Raw genomic sequence first — 13025 nt, 5'->3', positions numbered from 1 at the left:
GTCTCAGTTTCCTCAGTTGTAAAGTAAAGGAGTTGGCTTAAATGATCTCCAAAGTCCCTTCCATCTATAAATGTATGATCCTATGAATTTGAATCACGAGCATCAGTTTAAAAAAAAAAACAGCTAAGAAAAACGCGGGGAGAGGAGGAGGAAGGACAATTCCAAATCCTTTCTTTACTTCAACACCTGAACCTACTGTATCTGGAAATAGCCCGATTTTAAATCCCTCTCAGTGGCTTCATTTTCTTCACTTCTCTTAGAAGGACAACTTCTTTAAGCTCAGCCTGCTTCAAATGACTACAGCTTATAGGAATATGGAGATGCATGCCTATCAGCCAGCATCTGACAAATATCTGGAGAGAAGGCCATCATTTTAAAACCTCAAAGCAGTCTTGGGAAAGTAAAAAACCAGGTATGAGTGGCCAAGGAATGAATTATTTGAACCAAGTCAGGAGAGGAATGCAATGCTGAACAACACACAGGGACCAGAAATGGAATTTGATCAGGTTAAGCAAATCTCTGGGCACCCTTATGAAACAGGAGACAGAGAGGTCTGCCTTTAACTCTTCTGGATGAGAACAAAACAAAAAAAGTTAGACTAGCATTGGGTAGTCCCCTTTAACCAATGGCTAAGCCGTAGGCTCTCTGACCCTTCAGAAGCCCCCTTGCTAATAAACTGCAAGTTACTCACAAGAGTCCCTTGGATGGGATGGACAAAAATGCAAAAATGTTTATCTAACATTTCTTTTCACTCCTTGCACATTTAGACAAAATCCCACTGTTAGGATATCCTTGCATCTTCACATTGATCGGAGCAATTCTGGGGGAGAGGAGAGAGGGAATAGGGACTAGAGAACTTCTTCACCTAAACCCAGGAAACTAACTGTTCTCCCAATGGATGGATGACTAGGCGAACCAATACTGCATCATTTCCGGGTCCTAAAGCCATCTATTAACAAAGAGAACTGAAGCTCTCTCTTTGTTGCTTGTGGTAAAATGCAGTGGACTTGGTTTTTGTTTTTGGTGGGGTTTTTTTAAGGTTCCCTTTCTCCTCCCCATTTTAAACATTTAAACAGCAGAGCCTTGCTGCTCCTCCAACCTCCTCAAGAGTTTAGAAACACTTCACAAAAGGTTTGCATGAACTGGCACGTGGATTTCCATTATCGCTGCAAGCTCTGCTGGAAGCAGGTCAAAGACAAAGCATTTTTCTGGTTTGAAGCTTTCTCTATGAAATACCAGCTCTATCTTCTATCCAGAACCACCCCCAACCCAAATTCTCCCCCACCCACCTTTCCTAGTATTTCTCCCCCATACACAATTCCACATTAGGCACATGGTGGTGATTACTTACTGTATAAGACCTGTCTATTCTTCCAGGTAACTAATTTTTTTTTAATTATATAACTAACCCCCAAGAATTTTTGCATCTTGTATATTAAACAGCCAAGGAAATCAGGTCCCCTTAATGAAAAAATAAAAGGATCAAGAAGAATTAAGAGCAATTTTGAATCAAACTAAGAGTGGATCCTTGATCTGGGAACTGGGAACACCTGGGTTTTAGATCTCACTGTTCCACTAATTAGCTACATGACCCTGAGCAGGATACTGCCTCTCTGGTACTCAGTTTCTTCATCTGGCAAATGACATGGTTGGATTATATGATCATCAAAGTCCCTTCCAGATTCAAAATTCTATAGATTCTCCTACCTTTGGCTTCCAAACCAGGCCTGTACACGCAAGGACTCGACTCTCAATATGTTACACAGGGATCTCTGACAAACCCTGTATATTAAGTAGCAGATGGCAAGCAAATAGCCCTCTCTCAGTAGTGGTTAGAGTTGGCTATTTCCTAGTCCAGTGTGTTCAGGGAGATTATACTCTGTACAAATCCATACTGGATATTTGTAATACCCTTACCAACTTTAACTGTTCTAAGGGGACCATGAAAGGTGCCCATTACATGAAATCGCACCCACAATGCCCCATGGCCAATCTCTTGCAGATTTGACAAAGTTATAACAGTTTATAATCATATCTGGACAACAATTATCCTGCAGGTAGAACAGTTTATGTTCAATAACTGGTGTCAAACACCAACCTTAAAGATCTCCTGATTTCAACATAAAGCAAGAATACTTTTTAAACAAGTATTAAAAGATACTTTTATCGCATCAATTAGGCAAGGCTATCACCATAAGAACCACATCTGCATTCAAGTTTGACAAGGTATTAATATTGGATCAAGAAACCAGTGTTTATCATTGACCAGTAGCTCTACAATGTGCCTTCCCATTCAGAGATCTAAATAGATGAAAATCCCTGACAGGGTAAAGTTCTTAGGATGGCTGGCTGGCTGTCTCTCTGTGTCTCTGTGGGTCTCTCTCTCTCTCTGTCTCTCTCTGTCTCTGTCTCTCTCTCTCTCTCTCTCTCTCTCTCTGTGTCTCTCTGTCTCTCTCTCTCACACACACACACATACACACACACACACACACACACACACACACACACAGAAATTAGAAAAAGCAAAAAGGACCTACATTCTATGAAAGCAATCCTGTGGATAGGCAGACCCCCAAACAGGAAGCAAGAACACTGGATTACACATACCTTGATTAAAAGGCTCACATTAGCAGTGAATTTCTACCCAGAGTGTGACTCAAGACTAATGTTGCGAAGTTCCCAAGGAATTCTTCTCAAGTGAGTATGTGTATTTTAAAGGATGAACATCTACTCTAATGACAATATATGTGTGAATACAGCAAGATGAAAAAAAGATTAGCTATAGCAACCCTTAGTCCCTCCCCAAATTTAACATAAGTTATAGACTATAAGAAGTTCATAGTCTCTTCATCCCTGTGTCCTAACTTGTGTTTAACTAAAATAGCTCTCCCTGCTTAAGTGAAGCAAAGGCTTTGATGAATTCTAGAAGAAAAGCAGAAGTGTACAGAGATGAAATAAATCCCCAACCCTGTCCATAACTACTTAAAATGGGGAGCTGTCCTAACTTTTCAGCAAACCCCAGCGCTCCCAATCTATCTACACACACACACACACACAGTACAATGAAAAAAGTTATAACAAAACCACAGAAATAGAGTTTGCATCAGAGAGAAGTAGACCCCAAAACAAAAACAAAAACTTACCAAAAAAAAAAATAAACGAAGATTATCCTTAATGAGCAATATTAGAGAGGCAAGGGTCATTTAGCAACCACTCCTTTGCTGTTAGGGGCAGTTAAAGATGTCAGTATGTACCAATTTGGACTGAACAGAATAGAATGAACTCTTCTTTCCCCTAGCAATAGATATAAGTAGACAGTGGAGAGGGACTGAAGGAGGACTTAGTAATGACCACTTCCCAGGTATACAGAGAGTTTAAAATATAGAGAAACAATTCAATCCTCTGAATGGGAAGGGATCTGGAGATACAGAAGGCAGAGGTACTACTAAAAGCCCTATTATCACCCTCTTTTAGACTGTCCCAATTCCAAAGAAAAAGTAAAGATTCCCTTTGGCTCAGAGATATGGTCCAAGCAGGGGATGGATAATCAGGATCATCACCATCATTGCCATCACCATCACCACCACCACCATCACCACCACCACCATCATCTCACACTTGAATGCCTAAGACCCCTGACATACACATATAAATCATTTCAGAACAAGGCTGTCACACTCCATCTTTTGCTCTGTCTTTTAAAATGGATGAAATCCCAATGTCACTCTCTCCTCTAGGATGAAAAACAAACCCTAAATAAATAAATAAATAAAAAGGATGGCATCTTCCTTCTCCTGACAATAACGATGGGAGCAATGTCTCCATATTACTGAAAAGGAGAATTTTCTGCCACGTGCACTTTTCTTAACAATCTAATAATCCTCCTTATTCCTCCCCCAAAAGTTTGGTTACTGTAACATCTTTAAAGCAAACCGTTCACCTCATTATAAAACACCAGTAGGGAAATCTAGACTGAACAATAGTAGAGACCCTTTGATATTGCAGGTTCCCTCTAATGAAGGAGAATGTTGATACATCTGCTAATTTTTACAAAAGACCAAACCTGAATCCTATCCTATGACCAAAGGCTCTCATTATTAATACATACTTAAATCTTTTTTAAGAAAGAGAAATCTAGGGAATAAGAGAGATATTTCTATTTTTTAAAAAGATATAACCACCCTGCTTCAAATGAAGAAATACATTTACTATAGCTAAAGACCACACGAATCACACACAAAACAAGCACCAGATATTTTATGCTTTCAGTGTGGTTTGCAAGGCTCCTTTGTGTCTACAAATTCACCCGACCAATGCTGTTGCCAAGAAATTATAATTCATAAAAAGGGATTTTTTGTTTTGTTTTGGGTTTTTTTTTTTTGCAAATTGGGGACCGAGACAAAACTGAGGATGGGGAGACTTGAGTTTGCTTTGTCCTCCTTCTTAGGACAGCACTTGGCTTTTATGGCCCGGAGAGAAGGCAGCTTTTCTTGTTGTGTAGGGCAAGAAGGAGCATGGCTCAGAGGCCAAAATCCATTCTCTTTCTCTACAGACTGTTCTTGGAAGGCAACCATTTCTGCAGGTTGTCCCCTAGAGACACCTTGTACCAGAGGCCCTTCTAAAAAGTGTTTCAGGGTGGCTGGAACTAAGATGAAACTGCAATATTATTGGGATGCTTTAGTTCTTACAGTGGCCAAGTATGCCATTAGTCTAAAACAATGAGGCATGGGGGCAGGGGAAAGGAGTGCTCTGATTTATTTATTTGTTTCCAATAGCAGTGGAAAATTTTTCTCCAAGCAGAAAAGAGGCCTGAAACTGACCCCATCTGCCAATTATGAATCAGCATTAACAACTAACAGAATTTCAAAATGGTTTTCAAATAAACATGCCATGCTCCTGATGGCATGAAGCAAAGCTGGTTTCAAATAGGACTTACAGAACATCATTATGCCCTCTCCTCTTCTTCTCCTTCCACAATGAAACAATACAGACAGCCCAAGCACAAATCAGAGTGGCCACATTTTTGGCATTATTAAAAACAAAACCAAAAAACAAACCTCTGAAAGAAATGTCCCCATCAGCTAAAGCTACAAGTTAGTTTTCATCTTAGAAGTGGATGTTGGGTCCAGAAAAGTCACCATTCCTACTGACAAGGAAGGGATAGGATGTAGTTATCTGTTTCCTTTTCCCAAAAAATGGTCCCTCAAAACCACACCAGCAGTCTTCCTACCTTTGCCTTTCCCCTGCTTTTTCGAAAAGCTATTGGAAATTTTTCTTGCAAGTTTTCAGAAGCCTACTTTGGGGACCTTAAGAATTGTGTGGCAGCTAAATTTCACAAAATAACAGACCAATGAGCACAGTGTAATTTACTTGATGGGGGAAAATGTTGTTACTTGGGCCACGATCCCCAAGATCCTAAGTGTGCAGAGCATAGGAATAGAGAATAGTTAAAGTGTGTGTGTGGGGGGGATCATTTTTATTTTAAATTACAGCAAAGTCCATAGGCAGTGTTTTCTAGATTTGGGTCACCTGCATAGCAGATAACAGATTCTTTTGCCTGAAAAGCCAGTGTCAAAATTGTCATCCTGGATGTTGTGCATGTCCATCATTGATGTTAACACCAGACTCACTAAAGATTAAGCAGAAAAAATTATCCCATATTACCAGCATGAAACAAATGCACAGATGTCTTGGACTTGAACATCTAACCCACAGCTCTTAAAACTAACCCACCTCTGAAGAAAGAACTGATATTGATAGAACAGACTGAAGCAGGCTATTTTTCACTTTCTTTCATTTTTTCTTTTAATCAAGTTAGCTTGTAAAAAAATGACAAATATAGTAATGTTTTACATATAAAAAACTAAATCAGATTATTTGGATTTCCTCCTTTAGTTTAAGTTCTCTTTAAGGCTAGTTACCTTTCTTAGTATCTGAGTGAGAATACTATCTAATAATTACCTCCATTTAACCTCTAAAAAACACCTGCCTCATGTCATAAGGAAGCTTCCTCTTGCCCAGGGTTCTTTGCAGAAGATGGCAAAAGAGTTTTTCTTGTCTTTTTGTTTCAAAAGGGAGTGAAGGATGGGAGTGGAGAGTAGCCGATGTGTTTGTCAGTGTTTGGCAATACCTCTGAAACTGTCCTGAGCAATCTGTATCAAAATTTCAAAACCTGAATGGTTATCTGGGTCCAACAGTTACATTCAACTGCCCTTGGTACATTCCATTAAAAAGCAATAAGACAGAAGATCAGGCAGTACTAAAATTAAAAGAGGGCTGAGGTTTTGTCTTCTGTGAAAGGCAATATTGCCTAATGGAGAGTGCTGGCCCTGGAGTAAAGGGACCCAGGTTCAAATCCTGTATCAGTCAGTCACTTAAAGGACACTGAGCCTCTAAGAACCTGAGTTAGCTCACTTGTAATGTGCATAATAATAGAGGAAATATAAAACCATAAAACCTTCAAAAGTGATATATAAATAAAATCTATAAAATGGGTAGAATAATCCAGGAAACAAAAACTTTGCAAACCTTAAAATGCAATATATGTAAATTCATATTATAATTACTCCTTAACGGTTAGAGTCACATTTACATGACTTGGTTGAGCCTACAGGGCATAAAACTGAAATCCTACCAGAGGTGATGCTTTGTTTATTATAAACACTCTCCCACAAGTTAAATCTAACTCTGGTTTCTAACCATGTGATTACAGTGCCTTGGCAAAGAGGGAAAAAGTTAGGGGTGCAGGGTTTATACCAAACCTGGAGGAGAGTCGGCTTCCTGTTATCAGAAAACCAATTAAGAGACACTGGTGGGGAGGGCAAAGAGGAGGAGGGAAGGAGTGCCTATGAGGAACAATGGATCTAATACTTTTCATCACACGGTCAAGCCAAGTATGTTTGGCTTGTTTGTTTTTACACACTCCAAGCCTGCTAGCTACTAAAGAGTAAAAGAAGCAGGGCTTTCCTCAGATTCTGCCTTGGGCTCTAACCTTATTACCATGAAAACTTCACATACAACAAAGTTGCATGATTAATCATCATACAGTGCTGTAACAAAACTCACTTTCCTTCCATACGATTGTAACAACAAATCATATACAGTGTCAGCCTTTAGACGTGCTAGGTAGATCAAGATTGCCTTCCCTTGAACTTGTCTAGACTGTGGTTAATATACAACTGATTCAATACTACTAGCCCTGGGCATAAAAGGTTTCTTTTTTTTTTATTATGAAATATTATGTTTTTCAATTTAATTAGCCTGCTGGAAAATTAAAGAAAAGAAAATTGGGGAAGGGGGAAGGAAATGAACATTTAAAAACCCAGCTATTATTAATGACAAAGGAAGAAAATGCATTTAATAAATGTCGTATGACAGCCAGTTATAGATGAAACCCTAATAATGTGTGAAAACGTATTAATTACTGTCACAGATAGGCAAAGTCAGATATATCTGACAGAATAGTCACACTGGCATACACATGTGTATACACTTATACACACAGAAAGAAGGGAGGGCCAAACCTTAAGGAAAACTCCCACTGTCTAATCACTGCTCAGCTAGGTAACAATGGTACAATAAAAGAGAAATGGTGTTGCCATCATTCCTATATATGCTCCTTATGCAAAAAGCTCACTTAGGAGAAAAGCAACTTACACATCAGTTTAAATACTGGCAAATACAGCTCTGTATCCCTGCAAAGAGGAAACCCAGCAGTTCATTAGTCTTAACAAGCTGCTGTCATAGGGCGTCGAAGTTACCCTGGCAGCCACATGCTGTTCCTCTCACGTCTATTACCAATGGCAAAGTGGATTCTTGAGAAGGGACTACAAGTTAATATTGTCAACAGGGGGGGAAAAATGTGGATCTTCTCCTTGGATTTACTGACCTCTGGTCACCCACATCTTAGGAAAAATAGTGCAAATTTAGCCACGGTCACAGCCTACCCTGAAGGATGTCCTCCCCCACCCCCCAATAACCTCTGAAGGGCTGGAACCAGAGAGAACCATGATTTTTAGCTATCCACACTTTCTATTGACAGTTTCTTTATCTAGTTCTCACAGTAGATTGTGTTATATAGCATTGCATTCGTCTAAGGAGTACTAGAAATCAACCCCACTTCTCTCTCCACCAGACCACCTGAAGACCTCATGTGGGGGTCTCCTCAGGCATCATGTTAGTCTCTCAAGGTTACTATTTTAAATAAGATAAAATAAAACACACAAAAACACACCACACCCCTTTCGAAGCGGTGTGTGGCTGCCAGCACGAACCAAAGGGTTCTCAGGAATGAGAACAACAAACAGTAGCTGAAGGGGACTGGGTTTGTGTGTGTATGTGGGGTTTTTTCCTCTTCTTCTAGAGGCATTTGACTCTATGGGGGCGGAAGCTGAAAATACATTATAAATCTAAAACAAATGCACTTTTCGTGCCCCGCTCCTAGCTATTGCTTAGTGCTCTTTTGTTACTGGTTCCCTGCTCTCTCCTTGCCCACCGTTTCAATACCCCCGAACGAAGCTTTTTATTGTTTGTTTTATGGACACATACTAATTAGCTGAAAATAGCCTCTCCGATCCCTTTTCTACCACCTGCCACTTGTCAAAATCAGCTGAAAGCGATCAACCTGACTTAAGTTACTAAGCAGGGATAAGTAACATCTATAATCCAATACATGCACATATCTACATCGCTATCAAATCAACCATCCCAGCCCTAAACCAAGAAGTTAAGCGGATCTCTACAACGGAATGGTCTGCAAGACTGCGAGTGGAAGGATGTGTGTTTATGATTGAATACCGACAGCTCTGACCGGACTGCTCTGTTTGGCAAATGGGGGGGGGGGGGGAGGAGGAGGGGGGGGAAAGGGGGTAAGGTTAGAGTATGTATGTTTCAAGAAACATTTTAAACAATAAACACACATACACACATACCAAAAAAATAATAATAATAATCCTTAAAAACCCCAAAGCCCGCACCAACGCAGCCCCAGCGTCTCGCCGCTACAAGATTTACACAAGTAATTTAAATCATTCACCTGCTGCCAGTTCTCCTCCAGGGATGGCAAAGCTGAGAAGTAGCCGGTGTCGTGGACAAGTTGCAGCTCCTGGAATATACTATAACTAGCCAACACGTCCATGCTGCTGCTGCTGCTGGGCAAAGCAGGAGGAGAAACCCTCCCCCTTCCACAGTTTTGTTTGTTTGTTTGTCTATTTGTTTGTTTGTCTCACCCCCCAAAAAAGGCATAAATCCAGGGTCCCTTTTGGTTTGTTTTGTTTCGTTTCAGTCACACTTAAAAAAAAATCAATGCGGAGGAGAAAGGGAGAGAGGAGATGAGAGAAGAGAGAGTGAAAGAGGATGGAGAGAGGCATCCAACATGTACAGTGGAAACGACTGCCAGGAAAGGGGTACTTCTCCACTGTAGTAAATGCAATAATTCCCTTCCAGGGTTCTAATCACTCCAGCTCGTGGACCAGGAAGGGGGATGCAAACTCACTGACACGAAGCTGCCATCTATTTCTGCATTGCTGTTCGCTCCTAATGCAATCTTTGCTCTTTATTTTGGGAGGTTGCATTTTTTTTTTCTCGCGATCGCTTCCCCCCCCTTCCCTCCCCACCCCCCACCCCATCCCTGCTAGTTTGTAGTCCTCCCCCCTCCCTTTCTTTCCCCTCCTCCTTCTCCTGCTGCTGCTCCTCTTCCCCCTCCCCAATCTCCCTCCCTCCTCACTCCTCTCCGCGCAGTCGTGGGATCTTGGAAGAAAGCGTCCATTAAGGCAACGTGTGACCATGTAAGGTAAATGGAGGGGGGGCTCATGAAGTCACTGAGGACCAATCGGGGGCAGAGAGACGGGACCTGGGGCGGAGCTTGGCAGCCAAGGGGTCTGGGGATTGGAGCAAGCCTGATCTCCCTTCTGCCTTACAAGGCGGTGTAAGGCGAGCTATTTTTAGAGAGCTATATAAGGGGCCAGAGCCGGCCGGCCGTGCGGAGGCCTGGGAGAGGGAGAGAGAGGGATGGGGCGGGAGAGGGACACACGGTGAATCTGTGAAGCAGGGCAACACACACACACACACACACACACACACACACACACACACACACACGCACACACACACACGAAGCAGGGCAACACACACACGCTGGAGTTCGGGTGGTCTGGAATGGAATGCAAAGCCGGGCCGGCCGAGGGAGCTGGGCACCCCCAAAGTGCATGTGAGGCGGCTGCCGCCACCGCTTTGCCCAAGTTTCGCTTTTGCAATCCACCTTCCTCTTCTCGGGGTGAGGGGGAACAACGGCCCAGACTAGGAGAGGTCTAAAGAGGAGCCCAGCGCCCAGGGAGCCCCATCCTTCCGCATCCCTGGGCTGGGCTGGGCTGGGCTGAGAAAGAGGAGGATATTGACCATTTTAAGCAGAAAAATGCTGGCGCGCGCCGCAAGACGCCGGGGTAGTGCAGGTCTAGGCTAGGCTACCTAACGAGGGAGCCCCTCATCCCGACCAGTCCCACCCCCGCCCCCGCGTCTCCCGGGGGAGGAGCTGGAGGGGGGGGGGTGTCGGGAGAACCGGAGGTTTCGGGTAGGGGAACGAGATGGAACCGAAAAGGAAAAGAATCCCAACTGAGTTTAAAAAAAAAATGCAAACCAGCGAGATTCCCACAGGCGGCCGGGGCTGGAGAACAGAAAAGGAGATGCAGCCTCAGAGGGAGAAAGAACAAAGGAGGAGGCGCTGCTTAGACCTGTCCTGCAAGGAAGGCTGTCTTTGGCTCTGTTCCCAGCCTCCCACCCAGGATGGAAGCACTTCCACCTACACCACCCCTACCCCACCCCACCCCCTCTCTTTTTTTCCCCTTCTGATGCTGAATGGTAGAGGGGCAGGGTCTATAGGTTTGATATTTTTTTTAAATCCAATGCCCAGACCGATTGAAAGGGAGTGATTTCGCCTGGATGGATTTGTTCCGAGCAATAGATTGGAGTTCAGAGTGAGCGTGTGAGCCATGTTGCAGTAGGCAGCTTGCCTGAGAGTTTTAAAATGATGTGGATAGAGCATGTGGTTTCCTCGTGGAGCTGGAGAGTGCTTTGTGCAGAGCAATGCTTGGTGAAAAGCAAGGTTTGGGGAATATTGGGCATCGTACAAGCCAATGCAGATGTACTTGTATATACACAGACACTATATGTGTATACACATGCGTATGTATGCATTATATGTGAGTTCTATTTCCTTACAAATAATTCGGATGTGCACACTATTATGTGTGTGTTATCTTACAGTGTAAGTTTAGATGTGTTACATACGTGTATGTGTTATGGTCATATAACATGGCAAAGGAGAAAAGCATTTAGGGTCATTAAAATTAATCAATATGTGTATATACAGGTCTACATACATGTGCGTCATGCTGTACACATAGATATGTACAAGCATACACACGTGTATATATTATATATTTATCTTCATTCTGAAATATCCATATGCTGTGGGGCAGGGGGGAGATCTGGCATGATATATTTATTCTTAGGGTTGGCCAATCAGTTATTAGTTCTTAAATGGTGAGTGCAGTTAGAGTTCCCCAAATTGCACTGTCAGCTGAACAGAATGCTAGTTCCACTTTCGGATAGATTGCAGAATTGTGTGCAAATTTAGAGAAGACTTTTCCCCTTTTTTACCGTTAACAAGAAGAACATTCCCATCTTAGCTTTCTCTTCTTTTATTTGCTCTGGCTATTTCTGGTTTGATTTCAAACTATTAAAAAGTTAAATCAGTGATTTTCTAGGTGAAGTTAAATGGTAAGCATTGGGATTGGAATTTTGTGTGTGCATAAATCTATCTTATCTACATTGGGGGGAGGCCAGACCTTGTCTCATGCAGGGAAACTCCCACTGTGAAAACTCTCCATTACCATAAAGTTAGACAACATATAGTCTAAGTGATACAAACAGTTGTACTTGTAAAGGATATTTCCCCATGTTTCCCTGTATATGTTATAGTAATAGTACTTCATTTAGGTATTGGGCAGCAATTTTGTTCCATCCAACTCTGTAGAAAAGAATGTTTATCTATAAAAGAGACAATGTCCCAATAGGAGCTATCTGTCATTTTCAACAATAAACCCCTTTGGATAGGATTTAAGATAGATCTGTCTTATAAGTGAACTGAATTTTGTGCTCATGTACTATAGAGAATCCAAGCTATTATGGATTATCTCTGTATAATTTGAAACATCATAATGGATATGTGAAAGATTATAAAGTAAATTTAAACTCTGAAATTCTGGGATTTAAATAAATAAGTCATTAGGTTGCGAACAAAATGGTCCACATTAGTATAACCTACTAGATGTTATCAAACGCTCAGTTACAAACAACTAATATTGGAGGACTCTGAGGGAAATCTCTACTACTAAGTAAAGATTGAAATTCCCTTATGTGACTTGAAGCTGAAAGGGACTTTAAACTCCTAACCCAGTAGTTCTCACACTTTGTGGTCTTTATATTCTTTAAAATTCAGGACCCCAAAGAGCTTTTATTTATTCTAGTTGTATCTGTTGATATTTACTATATCCAAAATTAAAACATTTCAGCTTTATTATGAAAATAGATTTGACTTCACAAACCTATTGAAAGGGTCTTGTGGACCTCTCCCACCCAGGGTTCCCTGACTACATTGAGAAGCACTATAAAGGTAGTAAACAGAGCTGGGATTAAAATCATAACCTTTGTGTCCAAATGCAATGTTTTGTTTTATTTTCACCATAATACAAATATACTTCCTCTTATTTAATTTAACAATCTACATGGATATTACTGAGCAGAGATGTTTGAAAATAGGCAGGTATCAGGCCAATTACAACACCTCTCCCCCAAAAGTCTCATATAAATAATCAGCATTGGGCAGCTATGTGGTACAGTAGATAGAGCACCAGCTCTGGAGTCAGGGGGAATTGAGTTCAAATCTGGCCTCAGACAATTACTAGCCATGTGACCCTGGGCAAGTTACTTAACCCCAATTCCCTCCCCGCCCCCCCCCCCAAAATCAC

The 13025-nt window shown here is 41.7% G+C and overlaps 1 protein-coding gene and 1 long non-coding RNA gene across 3 annotated transcripts in view; one reads left to right on the top strand and one right to left on the bottom strand.

Annotated features, from left to right (window-relative positions):
* KLF7 (Kruppel like factor 7) overlaps positions 1-9588 on the bottom strand; it is a 104477-nt gene extending 94889 nt beyond the window's left edge. For both annotated transcript variants that reach the window (XM_043998934.1, XM_043998933.1), the window contains exon 1: positions 9035-9588. In XM_043998934.1, coding sequence (XP_043854869.1) covers positions 9035-9136 — 102 coding nt within the window. In that variant the 5' untranslated portion in view covers positions 9137-9588. The remainder of the gene's footprint in view (positions 1-9034) is intronic.
* A 77-nt stretch (positions 9589-9665) lies between these two features.
* The window catches only part of LOC122746269, a 41709-nt gene continuing 38349 nt past the window's right edge, over positions 9666-13025 (top strand). The window contains exon 1 of the long non-coding RNA XR_006355525.1: positions 9666-9790. This is a non-coding gene — a long non-coding RNA (uncharacterized LOC122746269). The remainder of the gene's footprint in view (positions 9791-13025) is intronic.

The sequence above is a fragment of the Dromiciops gliroides genome, chromosome 3, assembly GCF_019393635.1.
Source record: "Dromiciops gliroides isolate mDroGli1 chromosome 3, mDroGli1.pri, whole genome shotgun sequence".
Taxonomy (NCBI): Eukaryota; Metazoa; Chordata; class Mammalia; order Microbiotheria; family Microbiotheriidae; genus Dromiciops; species Dromiciops gliroides.
This window is presented reverse-complemented; position numbering and strand designations above follow the sequence as displayed.